The sequence below is a fragment of the Jaculus jaculus genome, chromosome 18, assembly GCF_020740685.1.
Source record: "Jaculus jaculus isolate mJacJac1 chromosome 18, mJacJac1.mat.Y.cur, whole genome shotgun sequence".
Classification (NCBI taxonomy): Eukaryota; Metazoa; Chordata; class Mammalia; order Rodentia; family Dipodidae; genus Jaculus; species Jaculus jaculus.
Window position 1 is genome coordinate 26,130,683 of NC_059119.1, and position 22,237 is coordinate 26,152,919.

General features: G+C 52.0%; 1 protein-coding gene across 2 annotated transcripts in view; it reads right to left on the minus strand.

Annotated features, from left to right (window-relative positions):
* The window catches only part of Grid1 (glutamate ionotropic receptor delta type subunit 1), a 796,332-nt gene extending 776,254 nt beyond the window's left edge, over window positions 1-20,078 (minus strand). For both annotated transcript variants that reach the window (XM_004658009.3, XM_045137810.1), the window contains exons 1-2: window positions 19,954-20,078; window positions 17,436-17,591 (exon numbers count right to left, since the gene is read on the minus strand). In XM_004658009.3, the coding sequence (XP_004658066.1) occupies window positions 17,436-17,591; window positions 19,954-20,032 (235 nt within the window). In that variant the 5' untranslated portion in view covers window positions 20,033-20,078. The remainder of the gene's footprint in view (window positions 1-17,435; window positions 17,592-19,953) is intronic.
* Between the last annotated feature and the right edge of the window lie 2,159 nt (window positions 20,079-22,237).

Consider the following 22,237-nt stretch of genomic DNA (forward strand, 5'->3'; position numbering starts at 1 on the left):
GAAAAAGAAGAAAACACCCAAAGTTTTCCTCTGGCCACCACATGTATGTGCACAGGGTGCACACATCTACACACACAAACACATACACTGCACATACATCACACACTACACACACATACCCAAAAAAATGTATGTGCAAATGCATTAAAAATGGGTAACATCGGGGCTGGAGAGATGGCTTAATGATTAAGGCACTGGCCTGGAAAGCCAAAGGACCCAGGTTCGATTCCCCAATACCCACATAAGTCAGATGCACAAGGGGGCGCATGCATCTGGAGTTTGTTTGCAATGGCTAGAAGCCCTGGCATGCCCATTCTCTGTCTGTCTTCTCTCTCTCTCTCTCTATCTCTGCTTGAAAATAAATAAATAAGTAAATGGATAACATCATGGAAATCATTACCAAGCATGAATAGGGGCCAAGGGATTTAAATCATTGCTAATTCCAGAAATTCCTTAAAAGTGTTGATGCTAACTATAGAAACATCATCCACTTTTTCTTTTTAAGAATAGAACTCTTTATATATTTTTTATTTTATATTTTAATTATTTTATATATGTATTTATTTGAGAGACAGAGAAAGAGAGAGAATGGGTATGCTAGGGCCTCCAGCTGCTGCAAATGCACTCCAGATGCACGCACCACTTTGTGCATCTGGCTTACCTAGGTCAAGGGGAATCAAACTGGGTCCTTTGGCTTTACAGGCAAATGCCTTAACTGTTAAGCCATCTCTCCAGCCGTGTATGTGTGTGTGTGTGTGTGTGTGTGTGTGTGTGTGTGTGTGTGTGACTTTCATAGTTCTTATCTTCCCCAGAGACAAATCACAATCATGCCTTACTCATGTCATTGCTTTGTGGCAGCACCTTACATTTATGAGCAACTATTTCCCAGCATGCAGCACAGTAAGAGCAAAATTAGATCCCCAACGTCTGATTACCACCTGAGTGTCCAGGCAGGGCTGCAATCACTCCCATGAACCAGAAATCCATGCACTCGTTCCTCAAATACAGGATCAAGCATCCCACTAATTTTCTGTTGCCCTGTTTTTTGTTTTCTTTTCAGAATGAAGAATTTTTTTAAAATATTTTGTTTATTTACTTGACAAAGAGAAAGAGGCAGAGAGAGCGATAGACAGAGTGAAAGAGAAAAGGGAATGGGCACACCAGGGCCTCCAGCCACTGCAAACAAACTCTAAATGCATGCACCTTGTGTATCTGGCTTATGTGGGTCCTGGGGAATTGAACCTGGGTCCTTTGGCTTTGCAGGCAAGTGCCTTAACTACTAAGCCATCACTCCAGCCCTTTTTTTTTAAATCAATGATGAAATCTTATTACTTAGATATGTTCATTTTCTTCGTTAGTGACTGCAAACTTGGGGCTACTTAATAACTTTAAAAGCCTCTCCGAATGAGCATGGCACCACATAATTAGGATTATTATGTGAGGAGTTTATTTTTCTGATTGTGGTGGTAGATAACATGAAAATTATACACAGACTGTTTATTTTTTCTCATCAGCTTTCATTTGTGTTTGTGTACTTAATGTGTGACCCAGTTTAATTCGTGTTTGTCCAAAGTGGCCCAAAGAAGTCAAAAGGTTGGACTCCCTTAGCTAGACTCTAGTGTCTCTTTCTGTAAGGCTGCCAACCCCATCACAAGGGTCCTATCTCCAAACCTCACCTACACCTTTCTCTCAAAACTCCACCCCCAAGCTGGGCATGGTGACACATACCTTTAATTCCAGTACTTGGGAAGCAGAGGTAGAAGGATTGCTATGAGGTCGAAGCCACCCTGAGACTACATAGTGAATTCCAGGTCAGCCTGGGCTACAGCAAAACCCTACCTCAAAACAAAAACCTCCATCTCCAGCTGTCACTATATTGGATGTTAGGGATTCAACAAATGGATCTGAGGACACAAGTACTCGGGCCTGTCACATTTCTGGACCATCGTGGAGCCTGGCCTTGGCTTTTCTAGGCCCTCCCAGCTCTAGACATCAGAACAATGGGACATCTACTGATGTGAGAAGGACCCCTAGGGATGCTGCATCTGAACAGAGACCTCGAAAATGCCTCAGAGGAAGGTAAAGGTTGAGGGGCTAGTTAGGCTCTAGGCAGGAGCAAGAACTCCCTGCTCAGCACTGCAATATCTCTATCACACCTTCAAAGGCTCAGGGTCCATTGCGGAAGAGGTGGCGGAAAGAATATAAGAGCCAAAGGGAGGGGAGGACTCCTTACGATGTGCCTGGATATCCACGACCTCACAGTGCCTGACGCTACCTACACAAGACCATCATAAGAGGAGGAAAAGATGATGGCCTCAAAATAAAAGAGAGACTGATTAAGAGGGGGAGGGGATATGATGGAGAGTGGAGTTTCGAAGGGGAAAGTCGGGGGAGGGAGGGAATTTCCATGGGATATTGTTTACAATTATGGAAGTTGTCAATAAAAAAATTAAAGCACAGTAACTCCTGCTCCTTCCGCTGACTGTGGCTGGGTAACATGGGAACAGGCGATAGCCTCCACATGTGTGCATGTGTACACACACACAATCCCATGTCATCATACACACACAAATAGAAAGCAGGGCAGGGAAGCTCTGTGTAGGTTTCATGAGATGCCCAGGGGCCCAACCCAGCCCTCTAAACAAGCCCACTTTGTTGGCTCTGCCCGCCACACCACCTTCCCCTTGCCGACGGGGCTTCCAGCCTGTGCGTTCTCAGGAAACAAGGGACACAGGTGTCCTATGCAGCCCAGCTCACCTCTGTGGACCACGACAGCCCAGCTTCAGGCCTTGAAAGGCTTTCCTCAGTACAAAGAGAAGCCCCACACTGAGGGAGGGGTTCTCGTGCTGACCCGGGCCCCACGGGCTGGACTGGCTCCAGTGTGAGGCCTGTGACAGGCAGTGCCCAGCCGCAGAGCTCTGGGCCCAGGTTGTAAACCTGCAAAACTTAGAAGTGCTCCACTGTTTACATTATTTGGGCTGTGGGAGGCAAGCACCCTGCGAGCTTCTCCAGTCTGGGAAGGAACACCATTTGACACGCACGGCCATGACAGATGAGGTGGCATGAGCCTTGGAGCTGAGCCAAGTCAATGTCACTTTAGCATCAGGTTGGAGCCATGTGAGTCAGGACACCTCTGAGGCTCCCCAAGACCAGAGGCAAGACAGCAGCCAGAGCGCGGTCCCACACGCCCTCACCATGTCTCTATTAAAAACTCAAATATGCCGGGCGTGGTGACGCACGCCTTTAATCCCAGCACTGGAGAATCACTGTGTGTTCAAGACCAGCCCGGGACTACAGAGTAGCTCCAAGTCAGCCTGCTCTAGAGTGAGACTCTATCTCAAAAAAGAAAAAAATAAGCTGGGTGTGGTGGCGCACACCTTTAATCCCAGCACTCGGGAGGCAGAGGTAGGAGGATCGCTGTGAGTTCGAGGCCACCCTGAGACTACAGAGTGAATTCCAGGTCAGCCTGAGCTAGAGTGAAACCCTACCTTGAAAAACCAAAAAAAAAAGCTCAGATACAGGCTGGAGAGATGGCTCAGCAGTTAAAGGTGCTTGCATTCAAAGCCTGACAGCCTGGGTTCAAGTCTCCAGTACCCATGTAAAGCCAGATGCACAAAGTGGCATATGCATCTGAAGTTCATTTACAGTGGCAGGAGGCCCTGGCATGGCCATACTCATTCTCTCTGTTTCTCCCTGTGTCTATCTTTTGCTCTCTCAAATAAATGAATAAATATATTTTTTAATTCAGCCAGGCATGGTGGCACACAAGTTTAATCCCAGCACTTAGGAGACTAAGGTAAGAGGATCACTGTAAGTTTGAGGCCAGCCTGAGACTACATAGTGAATTCCAGGTCAGCCTGGGCTAGAGGAACACTACATTTAATGAAAATAAAAATAAAAATAAAAAAACAGTAGCCTTCAGCTACGAGGTCAGGCAGAGGGGTGGGGACTGGACCAGGCTGGCCAGTTCTGTGCCCAGAGCAGGCAAAGCTGCAGATATTAAAGTACCATGCAGTAAGCTAGGCATGGTGGGGCGCATGCCTCTAATCCCAGCACTCAGGAAGCAGAGGTAGGAGGATCACCATGAGTTTGAGGCTACCTTGAGACTCCATAGTGAATTTCAGGTCAGCCTGAGCTAGAATGAGACCCTATCTCAAAAAAAAAAAAATAATAATAACATGTGTATATTTGTGTGTGTGTGTGTGTGTGTGTGTGTGTATCACGCAGTGACAGGTCACAGCCCCAACCTGGACAGATGGCTCCAAGCCACCTCCTCAGGAGCCATGCTGGCAGTACTGACATCCTTACCAGCCGCACACACAAGAGCCAAAGCTCAACTCCAAACACAAGCCTCAGCAGCCTGGGGTGCGGCAGGGGCATCATGAGCCCTGCTCGGCCTCCCACAGGGTCAGGACAGGAGCAAGACCCAGTGTCTCCTCGGAGACTGCTGAGGCCGCCGCCACAGCACCCGCCCTTCCTTGCAGCTGCCTAGGGATTGCCTTGGCCTAGACAATATCATACATTTCCTCATCCAGCCTGCGGCTGGCCTTTGTGTCTGTCGCCACACTGACAGTGGGAGAAAAGGAGATAATCTGCAGGTCACAACAGAGCAGGGACGGGAGCCCCAACCCTCGTGACGGGGAGCAGCAAGGCTCCTGGCCCGCTCAGCTCCTGGGCTCCTGTCTGGTCCTGGCTCTGTGAGTGTTGGGGCCAGGTGGCAGCAAGGTTTAGGAACAGATGCAGCAGCATCTGGCCACCTGGCGGGGGCCTGGCAGAGGCCTGTGTGAGGGCAGAAAACTGGGAAGACATGGCTGGTCAGTGTCCTCCAGGTAGCTGGAATATAAGCTACCTGAGGACCACCCTTTACCACTTGGTACCCTGCCCCACCCACAGCTTGGGCCCACAAACAGGTGGAAGGGGGCTAGCTAATCACTCCCAGACCCCTGCCTGTGTTTCAGGACTGGGAGAACTCTGGGTCTCCCCTGCCCTGCTCCCCCACAACCCATGGCCGTGGACCAGGAAACTGTCTGTTTAAATGTGAAAAAGGGATAAACTGGCGTGGTGGCGCACGCCTTTAATCCCAGCACTCCGGAGGCAGAGGATCACCAGTGAGTTCAAGGCCACCCTGAGACTCCATAGTCAATTCCAGGTCAGCCTGGGCTAGAGTGAAACCCTACCTCGAAAAAAATATTAAAAACTAAAAATTAAAAATATATGTTATGAAAAAAGGAAACCCCAGAGGATGAAATGTTGGTACAAACCCAACCACCTTCCTGAACAAACAGCTGTCAGAAAAGGCCAACCCCTTAGAGAAAAGACTGGTAAAGGCCAGCCACAGAGGGGCATGAGCGAGCTGTGTCCTGGTCCTCTGCTATTGTGCTGGAAAGCATGTGAGAAGACCCAAGAGGCCTGTGGGAATGAAAAGGTAACAGAGCGGAAGCTGTAGGAAGCCCAGCTACGGTTGGGTCACCGCAGTTGGTCCCACTGGTGGATAGACCTAAATTTAGTCACTTTTGTTTCTTTTCATTTATTTTATTGATATATGGAATTGTGTGTTATTTATTGTACTAATACACATTCTGGAATGGTTCTATCTAGCTAGTCACCTCACACAGTTAACATGTTTGTGGTGAGAACACAATACCTGCCCAATGCTTTTCAAGACTACAAGAGCCATCATTAGCTCTACTCTCAACCCTGTATAGCAGATCTCTTTTTTGTTTGTTTGGTTTGGTTTGGTTTGGTTTTGAAGGTAGGGTCTCACTCTAGCTCAGGCTGACCTGGAATTCACTATGCAGTCTCAGGGTGCCCTCAAACTCACAGCGATCCTCCTACCTCTGCCTCGCAAGTGCTGGGATTAAAGGCATGCACCACCACATCAGGCTATAGCAAATCTCTTGAACATATTCCCCTATCTGACTGGAGTCATATATCCATACACTAACATCCTCCCATCCCCTGTGACCACACCAGCCTTGAACTCACTGCCTAAGAAAGAAGCATGGAATCCCAGGCTCCCAAGAGCTGCCATTGCAAGCCTGAGTTTACAGACAAGAGCCTGGTAGACACAGAGGATGTGTAAGTGAGGCTCTGGTGGGGATGGGAAGCTGTGCTTCCTGGCTTCCAACCATACCAGAAACCTGAAAGAAAGGCCACATAAATGAATATGCAAAGGGAAGTGAGGGGACAAATGAGTTTGGCCCAATCAGGGTGCAACACCTTCAATTCTGTTAATATTTTGTTTCTTGGTTGCTGGCGTTTTGAGTCACTAAATCAAGGGATTATGTTTCCTTGACACCTTGTGACTGACTTGGGCCACCTTGGAGTTTTGGACAATGACTCATAAGCAGAAGTAATGACTTAGGTTACATCCAGGCTAAGCCTTACCCCTCCTGTCTAGAACAGCAATTGGAAACCATCAGATGGAGTGACCGTGACCATGGGGAGTTGGGTTTCCAGCTAATGAACAATACATGGTCAGAAAATAAAATTGCTATTGCATGAAGTCCCCGAGACACAAAATGAAACACAGAACAAAATCAAAGGCTAGGGACAAAAAGACCCAGCCCTGGGTCACAAGTACATAAGCAATATCACCTTCACAGATCAGACTGGATATGCCTGAGAAGAATGACAGATACCCAGTGCTCCAAATTTTTAGGCAACAGTATTTTCTAGGGAGTTATTTTAGCTATCGATCAGTGCAAAAAAAAAAAAAAAAAAAGTTCTGACATAAGCAATTTGTAAGAAGGAAAGTCTTATTTTGACTCACAATTCTGGAGGCTCCAGTCCACTGCTGGACTGTGATAAGTGGGCACACTATGGTAGAGGCACAGTGTGAAGGAACACAGTGCAGTTCATGGCCAGGAAGAAAAAGAGGACCAGGGGACCCATTTCTCCCTTTGAGCAAACACTCCTGAGGACTGAAGACCCCACCAATAGAGCCCAACCTCTTAAAGGTTCCAACACCCCTGACAGCACAGCATCACAGACTGGAGACCAAGCCTTTAACACAATAGCCTTTGGAGGACGCAGGCTGTCACAGCAGTGAAAAGTTAAGGGAGGAGGGAAAACGGCCGTGAGAGGATAAGACCAGGGTTGACCTGGCAATGACAAGAATGTGAATAGTCGGGCTGGAGAGATGGCTTAGCGGTTAAGCGCTTGCCTGTGAAGCCTAAGGACCCCGGTTCGAGGCTCGACTCCCCAGGACCCACATTAGCCAGATGCACAAGGGGGTGCATGCATCTGGAGTTCGTTTGCAGTGGCTGGAGGCCCTGGCATACCCATTCTCTCTCCCTCTTTCTATCTGCCTCTTTCTGTCCCTCTCTGTCTCTCTCAAATAAACAAACAAAAATAACAAAAAAAAAAAAAAAGAATGTGGATAGTCGCCAGGCATGGTGGCATACAACTTTAATCCCAGCACTCAGGAGGCAGAGGTAGGAGGATCTCCGTGAGTTCAAGGCCATCCTGAGACTACAGAGTAAATTCCAGGTCAGCCTGAGCTAGAGTGAGACCTTACCTCTAAAAACAAAACAAGGGCTGGAGAGATAGCTTAGCGGTTAAGCGCTTGCCTGTGAAGCCTAAGGACCCTGGTTCGAGGCTTGATTCCCCAGGACCCACGTTAGCCAGATGCACAAGGGGGCGCACGCGTCTGGAGTTCGTTTGCAGTGGCTGGAGGCCCGGGCGCACCCATTCTCTCTTTCTCTCTCTCTGCCTCTTTCTCTCTCTGTCTGTCGCTCTCAAATAAATAAATAAAAATAAACAAAAAACAAAACAAAATAAAGAATGTGGACAGTCTGCCCTGCCACAACAAGATGTGGCTGTGAGACGGAGGGATCGATACAGGCAGGCCTCCAAGGAAAACCTGAAGAAGTAACACCAGTCCTGCCCTGGGAAGTGGAGGAGGTTGTTCAAATCCCCACAGCAGCAGCTCAGGGGCAGCATGGGCAGCAAGCTCCTCACCAGACTCCTAGTCTCCTACCACATGCCTGGCATGGGGTATGTGAGCTTGCTGCCAGATAAGACCCACTTCCTAACCAGGGAAGCAGAACAAGAAAAGAGAGAAAACCGAAGGACATCTCCTGACCGCAAAACACAAGGAGATCGGTGGGGCAAGGATCCAGCAGCTTATAAAATTAGAAAGTGCGCACACCTACATGTGCATGCGTGGGGGTGTGTGCACAGGCACGGGAGTGAGCGTAGAATGAAGGAAAACTTCTCAGACCAGAAGTGGAGCAGAGGGGAGATCACAGCTGTTCCCCCCGACGCGTGACCTTGTGAGGGAGCCAGGGAGGGGACTAGATAGTTTCAGGTGCCCAGGCAGACTCTAGTAAGGGACCCTTGGCACCTGCAGCGTTGGTGTGACCATCTTCCGGGTTGAAGGATGGCTGGCAGCAGCACTGGGGTGGAGGGACAGGAAAAGCAGCTTCCTCTGGGGCTCAAGACGTAAACGCAAGACTGTCCTCATCAATGGCTCTCGGTGGGTGCAAGGAGATATGGGAGGAACCTAACCAGACAGAACAGGAGGCTAGGGGCTGAGGAGATTGCTGAGTGGTTAAGGCGCTTGCCTGTGAAGCCAAAGGACCCACGTTCGACTCTCCGGGTCCCAACGCACAAGCTGACGCAAGCGCACAAGATCGCACATGCGCACACGGTGGTGCACGTGTCTGGAGTTCGATTGCAGCGGCTTGAGGCCCTGGTGCACCAATTCTCACTCCTGCACTTTCACATTAAAAAAAAAAAAAAAGAGGCTGGAGAGATGACTTAATGGTTAAGCGCCTGCCTGTGAAGCCTAAGGACCCTGGTTTGAGGTTTGATTCCCCAGCACCCACGTAAGCCAGATGATGCACAAGGGGACATACGCATCTGGCATTTGCAGTAACTGGAGGCCCTGGCACGCTCATTCTCTCTCTCTCTCTCTTTCTCTCTCTCTCCCTCTTTATCTCTCTCTCTCTCTCTCTCTCTCTCTCTCTCTCTCTCTCTCTCTCTCTCAAATAAATAAATGAATAAAAATATTTTTAAAAGAACAGGAGGCTAGGGTCTAAGTGGCAGCCCACCCTTGCAGTCCAGTCCAACAGCAGATTCCATCCCTCCCAGTGAAGCAAGATCCAGGCCCAAGGAAGAAGCCTTGTGTCATCCCAGAACGTTATGTGGAGGCCCAACAGGCCTACAGTGTGACATCTCCAGAGCCAACCTTGTGGAATGGAAACCTGGCCACACATCCCAAGGGACTCTAGCCAGACTGGCTAAGACCTGAGGGTGCCAACACATAAACAAGAGGGCAGCCACGCAAAGCCTACTGAGGTGGCAAGAAAGTGGAAGGTGACACCGTGTGCCACAATGGGCACAGACAGGTGTGCCAACGTGACAGCGCAACAGTGACCAACAAAGACAACCATGTCCTCGTCCCCAGAACTGGGACTATGCTAGGCTAAAGTGGCAACGGAGAATTCTGGCTGCAGGCAGATTTCGGTTTGCAAATCAGCTAACCTTCAAACAGCCTCAATAGGACCACAAAGGTCCTGGCAGGAGCGAGAAAAAAGGAATGAGAAAAGAACAAGATGGCGAGGTGAGATCAGATGACAGGGTGTAAAAAGGACCAGCGTGGGGTTTGAAGAAAGAAGAAGGGGGCTTGGAACTAAGGAAGCAGCGCCCTCTGGGAGCAGAAAAGGATAAAGACACGATCCTCTCCCTGGGGTCCCCATTAAGGAGCCATCCCTGCCAACACCCGGATCCTAGCCCAGTGAGACCACGTCAGGCTTGTGACCTGCAGAGCTACAGGATAATAAATGTGTGCTATGTTCTCCGACTAACTCTGGGCTAAAACATGTTTCAGTGCCAAGAGGAAACTAACACAGCTGAGTGGATGGGATTGATGGCACTAGGCTTAGTGGCATCTTTTTATTAATATTTTATTTTTATTTATTTGAGAGAGAGAGAAAGAGGTGGGGGGAGAGAGAATGGATGCACCAGGGTCTTCAGCCACTGTAAATGAACTCCAGATGCATGTGCCACCTTGTGCATCTGGCTTACGTGGGTCCTGGGGAACCGAAGCTGGGTCTTTAGGCGTCACAGGCAAGCGCCTTAACCGCTAAGCCTTCTCTCCAGTCTGAAACCTGTAATTTTTTTTTCTTTTTTTAAAAAAAAATATTTTTATTTTATTTATTTGAGAGAGGGAGAGGGGGGAGCACACCAGGACCTCCAGCCACTGCAAATGAACTCCAGACACATGTGCCACCTTGTGCATATGAATGACATGGGTTCTGGGAAATCAAACTGAGGTCCTTTGGCTTTGTAGGCAAATGCCTTAACCAATAAGACATCTCTCCAGCCCTTTTTTTTTCTTTCTTTCTAAATATATTTTATTTGTCAACTTATTTGAGAGAAAGAAAGAGGCAGAGAGAGAGGGGGAGAGAATGGGTGCACCAGGGCCTCCAGCCACTGCAAATGAACTCCAGATGCATGCACCCCCTTGTGCATCTGTCTTACGTGGGCCCTCGGGAATCAAACCTGGGTCCTTAAGCTTCGCAGGCAAGCGCCTTAAAAGCTAAGCCATCTCGCCATCCCCTGGGATCTGTAATTTTGAATGGAGACAACAAAGAAAGCCACAGTAAGGAGCAAGACCCTCTAGCAGGGTACAAGCGCCACCACGGCAAGTGGGCACAGTGCCCACCAAGGAGGTGACCAACGTAAACTGTCCAGAGCCTTCAAAAAAATGCACATCAACAAGCCTACCTGGTTTCTTTTATCACACTTCTCTACTGTGTGAAAAGTAAGCTACAGTCGGGTAAATTTCACTTTATATTTCCTTACGTGGTGCTGAGGCTCGAACCCGGGGCCTCACACATGGTAGGCAAGCACTCTACTTAGCCACACCTGCAGCCCTTACCTAGTCATCTTGGAACACTTTTGGTCTTATGATAACTAGAAGGAATACTGCCTCACATACATTCCTCTTTTTTTCTGCTTCCTCCTTAAATTGTTATCCTTCCATGATATGACAGATAAATCTACAGTACAGCCAACTGACATTTTTTTTACTCACAGTAAAAGATTACACTGCAAAGAGGAGGCTCATGTTCAGCCAGTTCTTTTGTGCATTCATGTAATCTTCTGTTTGATCAGGTACTTAAAAACAATACAAATTTTGGGGGCTGGAGAGATGGCTCAGTGTTTAAGGTACTTGCCTGCAAAGTCTAACAACCTGAGCCCAATTACCCATTACCCACATAAAGGCAGATACACAAGGTGGCACATGCAGCATTTGCAGCAGCTGAAGGCCCTGGCATGCCCCTCTCTCTCTCTCCCTCTCCCGCTCTCCCCCCCGCCCCCCGCTTTCTGTGGTATAGTGGTGCATACTTTCAATCCCAGCACTTGGGAGGCAGAGGTAGGAGAATCACTATGAGTTCGAAGCCAGCCTGAGACTATACATAGTGAATTCCAGGTCAACCTGGGCTAGAGCAAGACCCTTCCTCAAAAAAAAAAAAAAAAAAAAGCAATTTGGGGGCTGGAAAGATGGCTCAGCAGTTAAGAAGCTTGCCTGCAATGCCTAGCGACTCGGGTTTGATTCCCCAGTACCCACATAAAGCCAGATGCACAAAGTGGTGCGTGCATCTGGAGTTCATTTGCAGGAGCTAGAGGCCCTGTGTTCCCAATCTCCCTCCCCCATCTCTCTCTTTGCAAATAAATAAATAAATAGTTTTTGAAAACCAATATTTAGCCGAGTATGGTGGTGCACGCCTTTAATTCCAGCACTCAAGAGGCAGAGGTAGGAGGATAGCCGTGAGTTCAAGGCTACCCTGAGACTACAGAATGAATTCCAGGTCAGCCTGGGCTAAAGTGAGACCCTACCTTGAAAAAAAAGAAGAAATATTTAATGCACATATGTTCGTGTGTGTGTGTGTGTGTGTGTGTGTGTGTGTGTGTGTGTACACATGGAGACCAGAGGACAGCCTCCATGTCATCGTCAGGAACACTGTCCACATTGTTTTGTTGTTTATTTGTTTGTTTATTTATTTATTTGGGAGGGACAGAGACAGAAAGAGGCATAAAGAGAGAATGGACGCACCAGGGCCTCCAACCACTGCAAACAAACTCCAGATGCGTGTGCCACCTTGTGCATCTGGCTTGCATGGGTCCTGGGGAAAGAAGCCTCGAACTGGGGTCCTTAGGCTTCACAGGCAAGCACTTAACCACTAAGCCATCTCTCCAGCCCCTGTCCACCTTTTCTTGAAAAAGAAACTCTCATTGGCCTGCAGCCCACCAATTACACTAGACTGGCCAGTGAGCCCAAGAAGACTCCTGTCTCTGCCTCCCTAGCGCTGGTATTTCAGGTGGGCACCACCACATCTGGAATTCTTACCTGGATACTAGGGATCAAACTCAGGTCCTCATCTTGGAAGCTATCTTCCCAGACTCATAAGCTCCCCCCACTCCCAATCAGTCTCTCTTTTATTTTGATGTCATCATCTTTTCCTCCTGTTATGAGGATCTTATGAAGGTGGTGCTAGGCTCTGTGAGGTCATGGATATTGAAGCCAATTTCTGCCTGATCGATTACACTGTAAGCAGTCCTACCTTTCCTTTGGCTCTTAAATTCTTTCTGCCACCTCTCCCACAATGAACCCTGAGCCTTGTTAAGTGTGATAGACTCCGAGCGTGGTGGCGCATGCCTTTAATCCCAGCACTCAGGAGGCAGAGGTAGGAGGATCACCATGAGTTCTAAGCCACCCTGAGAGTACAGAGTGAATTCCAGGTCAGCCTGTGCTAGAGTGAGACCCTACCTCAAAAAACCAAAAAAAGAAAGAAAGAAAGAAAGAAAGAAAGAAAGAAGGAAGGAAGGAAGGAAGGAAGGAAGGAAGGAAGGAAGGAAGGAAGGAAGGAAAGAAAGGAAAGTGATAGAGATGTTTCAGTGCTGAAGTTTTTTTAATTAACAAATTATTATCTCTTTTCATGTTTGACAGAACATAAATTTTCGTACGTATTAATATGGTCTTTGTCAGATAAAGATGCAACACTTTAGTGTTTTTTTTAATATTTTATTTTGCTTTATTTATTTGAGAGACAGAAATAGGCAAGGAAAGAGAGAGAATGGGTGCACCAGGGCCTCCAGCAGCTGCAAACAAACTCCAGATGTGTGCAATCTTTTGTGCTTACATGGGTCCTGGGGAATTGAACCTGGGTTCTTTGGCTTTGCAGGCAAGTGCCTTAACTACTAAGCCATTTCTCCAGCCCCAACCTTAGAGTTTTTGTTTGTTTGTTTGTTTGTTTGTTTTATGTTCTTTCTTTTTTTGTTGTTGTTTTTTGGTTTTTCGAGGTAGGGTCTCACTCTAGCCCAGGCTGACCTGGAATTCACTATGGAGTCTCAGGGTGGCCTTGAACTCAGGATGATCCTCCTACCTCTGCCTCCCGAGTGCTGGGATTAAAGGCCTGTGCCACCACAGCCAGCACTTTAGAGTTTTTAATGTCCTGTATTATTTGCTAATTTTAGACCTCCATCAACTGCTTATTTTATTAAATGATCTATTCTTTTACAGAAACTCATCAACTATCCTAGTGTTTTGTAAGGACTATGTACAAAACCAGCCTGAGGAAATCACAGGTATAAATCTTAGTGCCAGCATATCCAAGTAGATTTTCTTGTTTTCATGAGAAATACTTAAGCTGCATATCTCAGCATAAAATGGTTATATTTCTTTTTTTAAAATTCACCCAGGATAATATGTGCAGGCACTAGAAATAATGTTTACAAATAGTTCATGGTGGTTTCAGAAAAGCCAATAATACAGTACATGAAACAGAATGAGAGCCCTCTGCATTTACAAAACACAACTGGAAGAAAAAAAAACTAGAAGGAACTAACAGTAGGAGAATTCAGGAAGATTCTGTTCTTCTTACTGCTTTCCTGAACCTTCTACATTTCTACATTTTATACAATGAGCATGTACTAGCCATATATACATATATATGTAATATATATATCTATATGTGTATATATATATATATATATTAAAGTAACACATGCTCATCGTAGCAAAGCATTTCTTTTATAACTGAGGAAAGGAAAGTAAAAGCTGAAAATGAAAAGATCACTTAGGGTCCTCCCTCAAGGAATTCACCAGCTTAAGAAACTATGTGGCTGAAAAATATTAACAGTTTGAAGAGAAGCCGAGATGGAGTTGTCGTGGGGTCAGAGGCAGGGAGGGAATTAGTGTTTACCGAACACCAACCTCAGGCCTTATGTAGGCAATTTATACGTGTCTCATCTCATTTAATCCTCCCAATAATCCCAGGAGGCAGCTAATATAATTATTCCCTTTTAATAGATCTGGAAGCAGATTCTCAACGCAGGGCCAAGACTCCCCCAGTGTCCTAGGGAGAGTGAGGCAGAGTCTCAGCTAGATCCCTTCAGGCTCCTATCCCTGCATGGTGTCGCCTCTCAGACAAATCCAGGCAACAGAGCTCCATCCCCAGGGACCTTGGGGAGCTCACTGCAGACTTGTCCCGTTTGTGACAGAGACTCAGTCCAAGTACATAGCTGCTCGCTACAGGCCTGGCCACTGCCCTAAACAGCATCTACCAGCCATGTCCAAGGCCAGGAGAAAAGGGCTAAGGTAGCCATTAAGCCAGGGCCAGCTGCCAGACAGACAAGCACCTCACAGAACACAGCCAAAAAAGGGAGACCCAGTGAGCTGAACACTTGCTCACCACACCCCAGGCAAAGGAAAAGAGGCTTCTTAACACGTCTCTGCTCTCCCAGGACCTCCAGTGGTTGGCTCCTCCATCCCCTTGTAGACAACCAAGAACTATGCAAGGTAAGGAGATGATGCAGTGGATTTCAGCCCACGTATCTCATAAGGTTGAAAGTTTATTCTAACTGTAACCAGCACACAGCCTCTGGGGAACAGACAACCTAGTGATAAGTACCTGGCCAACGTCCCTTTGCCAAAATAACTGTGATCCTTGGCATATAACTCTCTCATTCCAGATGTGTAGAAACATTCTCAGACCCTTCTGAGACTGTGTCAACCTGCCACCCTTGGAGCCTGAGATGTTTTTTCAGTTACACAGGGAAACTTAACACCCATATAAACAAGGTCTCAACCAGTAAAAGGCCCTGGCTAGAGCCAGGACAAGGCTGCATTTGAGGCTTGAAGGTCAAATGTTGCTTAAATTGTTTCAATAGTGACAACAGTTAAAAATCAGATTTTTTAAACAAATTAATTATCTATTTATTATTTATTAGAGACAGAGGGAGAGAAAGAGGGGGAGAGAGGGAGGGAGAAAGAAAGAAAATAAGCACATCAGGGCCTCTAGCCACTACAAACAAACTCCAGATACATGCGCCACCATAAGCATCTGGCTTGTGTGGGACCTGGAGAATCAAGCCTGGATCCTTAGGCTTCACAGGCAAGTGCCTTAACCACTAAGCCATCTCTCCAAACCCCCCCCCACAAAAAAAAATATCAGATTTTTAAGGTCAGGTGTGGGATACACACCTATAATCCCCAGTGCTCAGGAGCTTGAGGCAAGGAGATCCCACAAATTTCAGGCCTACAGTGCAAGACCCTATACAAAGTCCAGATGGGGAGCACCTCTTACACATATACCAGGATGCTTCACTCCAAAGCAAAAGTCAACTGAAGCTGTGTGTCCTTCTAACAGAGGTGATCTCTATAGGGACCCCACTGCACAGTGGAGCCACGTGTGCACCTGCCTGGGGTTGCAGCCCTGTGTAAGAGCATCACCCCTGGCCCCAGAGAGGCTGGATGGGTTTTGTTCAGGGGCAGAATGAACGAACACGGGATGCTCCACATTGCGCAGGGGTCATGAGAAGCAAAGCAAGTCCACAGACCTATGCCAATCTGCTGTGCATTGTAGGCAGGGGCACCCAGGGAGCTGTGATGAGAGCCCCTGAAAAGATGACCAGGGGCAGAGGGTATATGGACATAGATACTGGGGCATGGAAGGCCAACCGATAATACAGAGCAGAGGCACCACCCCGCCCCTTTTCTGTATTCCAGGAGACAACAGACATCCCGAATCTGGAAGCAGCAGCTCCCCATCATACACAACACCAGCATCACCTCACGCATCACCACCCCAAAGCAGCACTTGGACGACCACCTTCAGACAGCCTTCCACCGTCCAACTTCATAGCCAGGCAGTCCCTTACCCCAAAGCTGGCCCCTCTGTTTCCTTTGCTGCATCCGAGAACAGGAGGACCTCAAAAGACTTTTCTCTCTCCCTCTCTCTCTCTCTCTCTCTCTCTCTCTCTCTCTCTCTCTCTCACACACACACACACACACACACACACACACACACACACACACAAAGACCCCTAAGGCCAGCTCATTCTGGACCACATCGGTCGATGAGCCGTCCCATCCTCGTAGGAACCAAGCGACTAGTAGCCAGTGGCAGCTGGAGGACTCCCCGCTCCGCCAGGCAGAGTTTCCGGAAAGGCGGCTGGCAGGAGCCCTCAGCCAGCCAACTTACTCCCCTTCCCCACGACCCCCGACAGTTCTTGCAAGGAATGCCTGCATTCTGTGCCTCCAGCTGTGGCCCAGGATCCTCACCAGTCCAGGGCACTGGCCACGACTGTGGCAGACGAGACAAGGGAAGAAAAGAGGCTGGGGAAGTGTCAGGGCCAGAGACAGCCCTTGGGCACCCTGACCAGTAAAGCAACAGCAAGGGAAGGAAGAAAACACGTAGGTTTAGGAAGCAGCTAGCAAGGGTGGGAGAGAAGGGGATGTGAAAAGGAGGGAAGAGGAGAGAGAGAGATGCGGGCACTCACGCACTCGCCGCCCACCTGTTGCTCTTGCTGGAGCCCGACCTGGGAGAGCGTTCGCTGCAAACGACTTAGGGCTCCAGCACCCACCGCTAGGATTTCCCTGCAAGCGGACCTGACCCAGCTTCGCTCTTTTCCTGGGCAAACAGCGCCCACCTCCGGCCCAGGGACGGAGCCTCGGAAGCTCGCTTGCGCACCCGCGCAGCATCCGAGAAACCTCCGAGGAGGCGAAGCCGCGCCTGCCTGGCTGTGCTCCCGAGAGAGGGCAGAAAGGACGAGCGCCCCGGAGGCGCTCCTGGGCTAGAGGCCAAGAAGACACCGACTTTGGGGGAAAGGTGCACGAGACACGGGCATCCGGCACGCAGACACGCCCACCCACAGACACGCGAGGAACAAAGCCAGCCCGGAGGCACGCGGCGGCTCGGAGCGCGCGCGCGCGGAAAGGAGCCCCGCAGCCCCGGGCAGGAGCGCACAGCCTCTCCCCTCGCGCCGCAGAGGACAAGCGCCCTGGGCCCCAGAAGGGGACGCGCCACCACGCTTGGCCTGGCCACGGCCTGCCTAGGCGCGTGGCAGGGGGGGGATCCCTGTGGCTGTGCCGGCCTCACAGGCCTCTCGGGCCCAGGGACTCACGGGCTCAGCCAACTCACCTTCCTGCACGGCCTGGAACGGGTTATTGGCCTCGATGACCTTGATGGAATAGGTGATCTTCTCACTCTGCAGGATGTCATCGTTGAGGCTCAAGTCGGATACGGCCAGCTGGAACACTCTGTCGTCCTTGGCTGCGTTCTCTTCGAAGATGGCACCTGGAGGAGTAGAGGAAGGGGAGTCAAGACGAGGCCTAAGGAAGAGCCCTCCCCTCCTTCCTCTGACCCTCGGGTCAGGGCACTGCCCTTTCCGCTGAGTACCAGGTGATGGGGGAAGGGGAATTTGAGCTACGACTGAGTTTTTTATTATTATTGTTGTTGTTTTATTTGATTTTTGAGCTAGCTCTGGCTGGCCTCAAACTAAACGATCCTCCTGCCTCAACCTTCTGTAATGCTGGAATAACAGGCTCCCAGCTCTCAGAAAGGAAGGCTCTCCCTTCCCAAACCCAAGCAGAATATGTCCCCTCACAGCAGCGCACACGTGCGCACAGTTGACGTGAGTTACACATGCATATCCCACATGCTGCCACCAGGTCACACACGTGTTTCACAGCCAAAGCACCACACGCCCCAGCCATGCCCACATTACCACGAACAGGGAAACGGGTGGCCTCGGGCTGCCCTGAAATGCTCTTGTCATGGTACCTTCAGTCTCATCCCAGAGTTCCCTGGGAGGGCAATGTCCTCTCTCCCCAATCCCAAGATGGAGAGAAGGCTTGTTCCTGCCATTCCTATCCCTTGCTGAACGGAGATGGGCAGCGCAGGTCCACAATTAACTCTCCTGAGCCTAGGGGGTTTGTTTAGGAATAAGACCGTGGTTGGCTCTCAGTTTGGATGGCCAAGACGCTGGCCAACCTGGAGCCCAGACTCCTGTCCCTGCTCGTTTCCTTCGGCTTCCTCTTCCAGTGTGTGTGGAGGGGGGGAGGCTGTCTCCTAAACCGCTCGGGGCGTTCTGATCTAGCTGGATTGAGAGTCCCATTGGAGCGGCTCCTGAAAGGGCCTTCTAGAAGCGCGGACAGCTCCTCTAAAGCGCCGGCAGACTTGGCGCTTCCGCGCGCGGAGCACTGCGTGGCCAGCCCTGCACTTACAGCCGAGATCCATCTGTCTAGTGTAGGGGCCTGGACCTGCAGCCTGGGCACCTCCGGGGTCCCCACCCTGGACCTCCACCTCCGAGGGTCGCCCGGGTCCCACGGCTTGGCCTAGTTTTAGTGATTGCCCCAAGCTGAGAGCTGACTGGGAGGAGGAGAAACCGACTCCTCGATTCCTCGCTACACTCGCCGCAATGCTGACCGCAAGACCCGCGCCCGCTCCTAGGCGGGAAGCAGGCTTGGATTCGGGTGGGGGGGGGCCTGCGAGGGGGGTATGTCGTTGCAGCTATTGGGAGTCCCTCACCACCCCTTCCACCCTTCGCCCCATCATTCGCTTCTTCCCCGTCTTTTCACACGTCCCTACCCCCAGCTTCTCGGTGTTCACTGGTCTTTCCCAACTTCCGGAAAGCTGACTGCAGAGGGGCTCCCCCAAAGCGACCGCTGTCAGTCCCCCCCCCAAGCCCGACCCAACTTCCACCCACTGCTCCTCCGAGCGCCCCTTTTCTTTTCCCCATCTCCGTCCATCCCTTCCCCGCTCAGCGTCCCGCACCCCCGCTGCCCACGCGTCTTCTCTCTATCCGCACCACCCAGACGGTATGCTGTCCCCAAGACTTGGACCAGGCAGAAAACTCTGGGACTGTCCAGGATGGAGCTGCAGTCGCCACAGTCGGACGGACACACACACACACACACACACACACACACACCAACACACACACACACACCAAGAGCTTCACAGACACATACCGGGGAGACAGGCAGGCGCTGTGTCCACTCTAACAGGCTGACCGTCGTGATGGCACCAACAAACACGCTCCGATGGCCCCAACACACCCCAACACCCTCTCACAGCAATGCCAACACGGTGCCAGGTGTACACACAGTGACACACGCTGACAACACCCATTCACATTCACACATGGTTCCGGTTCGGCCTCTTTGGTCTTGCCGTGCCAACTTAGCGAGCCTCTCACCATCCTCTCCCACCTACCCACACCACCAACCCCCGCCCCCGGCCCTGCCCGCCCTCTGGTCCCCACGGCTCTGAGCTGCCCCTAAGGGCCCAGTCTGTCGACAGCCCCGCCGGGGGCGCGGATCTCGACCCGCGTCCATCCACGCGTTCCCCGCAGCCATCCGCGGCCCTAAGTGACGGCAGAGGCCGCGGACCGGCCCCCCCGCCCGCCCCGGGGCTCGGAGAGAGGAGCCCCCGGTGGGTGCGCGGAGCGGCCGGTGGACAGGTCCTCCGCGGGGCGGCGCGGCGTGGACCTTCGGGGTAAAGAAACGCCGCCCTCGCCGAGCCCCTCTGCCCGGAGGGGAAAGCGCTAAGTTTGGACGCCACGCATCCCCGGCTCTGTCGGGGCTCCCCGCCGCCACCACCACCACCACCCCGACACCGCGCGCCCAGCCTCGGCCGGGCCACCCTGGGCGCTCACCGATGTGGATGATGGAGTCGGCCCGCACCGTAACGCACTGGCAGATCCAAGGAAGAAGCCACAGCGTCAGCGCTTCCATGTCCCCCCGGGCGCGCGGCTCATCCGCCCGGGGCCCGGGGCGAGGCCGTGGGCAGCGCGGAGCGGGGGAGACGCCGGTCCCGGTGCAGTCCCGGGCCGCTCCCCGGGAGAGCCGAGCCCGCCCCGTGCGTCTTCCCCCCCCCACCCCGCCCGCCCGCCCCCCGCCCCTCGCCCCTCGCGCGCGCGCGCACCCCGGCCCCGGCCCCGGCCCCGGCCCCAAGCCCGGCGCGATCGGGCTCCCGCGCCGGCTCCCGGTGCTGCCGCTGCTGCTGCTACTGATGCTGCTGCTGCTGCTGGTGGCGGCGACGGCGGGGACGGCGGCGGCTGCCCGAGCTCAGGCCGGCGCGGCGGGGGCGGCGGCTCTTCCCGAGAGGCTCTGGGGGCGGCGGCCGGGCGGGCGCGGTGGCTCCGGGGTGGCTGTGTGTCTGAGCCCCGGCGAGGAGCGAACTGCGGAGGACGCCCCCTCCCCTCCCCCTCCCCCGCTCCCCTCCCGCCTCCCTCCCTCCCCCTCCGCCCGCCCCTCCACCACGTGACTGCGGAGCCGCTGCCTCGCCGCGCGCCGCTCGGAGGGGGTGCCGGGGCTCCTGCGCGCCCGGCCGGGGGTGATGGTGGTGGTCGGGGGATGGGGGGAAGGGATGCTCCGAGGACCCCCCCACGGTGATGGGAAGGTAGGATTGCGGGGCAAGCGGAGACTTTGGCGATCTGGGGCCTCGCCTCCGGCTATGCGGGAGAAACGGAGGATGCTCGGCCAAACGGATGCCCTCGTAGTGGGGGAGAGGGTCGTCTGGGGAGCTGCTGGCTCCGGGCCGACCTCAGCTTCCAAGCATCTCGGGTCAGCCTTCCCCCCACCCACCTCCCCGACACACACACACACCTCCACCCCGCGGAGCGGACTCCCGACCCAGCGCAGCCTAGAGTGTGACGACGCGGCGCGGGGCGCTGAGCGGATGCCGGGATGCAGGTTCGAACCCGGGCAGGACGGGTGGACCTCGGCGGGCGCCCATCTCCTTCCTCCTACCGCCCCCCACCGACACACACACACACCCGCCCCCCGCCCCCAGGGCGGTGCGTCCCGCCCTCCGGGAGTTGGGCAGGAAGGCTGGGACTCTGAAGCCCAATTCATGGCCGGAAACCGTCGCAGCCGTGACCGCGGCGCCTGGACGTGAGGAGCCTTCCAAGCGAGCCCCGCGCGCTCAGACCGCGAGCCGAGCCCGCTGCCAGCCGCTGGAGCCCAGCCGGGCCTGGAGCCCACCTTCCACTGCTGAGGAGTCAAACCTGGGGACGGGAGAAAATCCGGTGCACCCACACCTTCCCCTGAGTCCCCAGCTGGACTGGGCTCACTTAACACACCCAAGATTTCGAGGGAACAGCTGAGCCCTCCAGGGTCCGGTGCCCATGAGTGATGGGTGCAAGGGACCCAGAAAGGCTCAGTCATGGCCTGGCCTTGAAGAAGAGGCAGACGCCCACACAGACCATTACAAAAAAAAAAAAAAAAAAGACATGGGGAAGAGCATGGATGAGCTTTGGGCCCTGAGCCAACTTGAGAATGAAGATGGCTTCCTGGACGAGGCAACAACTCCAAAAGCCGAGCGAGGCTACCAAGGGAGGAGAGAGAACAGGCCCGGCGCTTGTGGGCACGGATGAGTGAGCCAAGGCAGGAAGAGAAGAAAGACGTGTGGGGTGCGTGCGTCTCCGAGTGTCTCAAGCTGCCAGCTACCGAGTAGTCCTTGGCAAATTGTACTTTGGAAAGGTTGGGGAGGAGGCTGTGCAGAAGGGCCAGGAGGGGCCCACGAAGCTCAGCAGAGGCAGTCTGCCATAGAACAGGAACTGGGCTGCAAAAAAATATCAAGGAACGCTGTCTGTGGCTTTTGGAATAAAGGAGACCAGTTGAGAAGAATAGAGAAATGACTGTGTGCCCATTGGAAGCTGAGCTGCGAGGCTAAGTTGGCCCCAACTTCGTCTTAGAAGCCTGGAGGAGGGGGCCGGGAATCCCACACCTTTGTTCCAAATCCCCCCCCCCTCCGTGCCTCCCGATTCTTATTCCTACCAAGTTACACCATTCTCTGGTTAAAATTTTGTACAGAAAGGGAAATAAAGGATGGGTTTCAATATGCAAGAGCTCTTTTCCTGTTGAGACTGTCTCCACATAGGATGGATAGTCAATGTGCTCACCAAAGTCTAAAGTCAAGAGTCCCGGGGTCAGGGA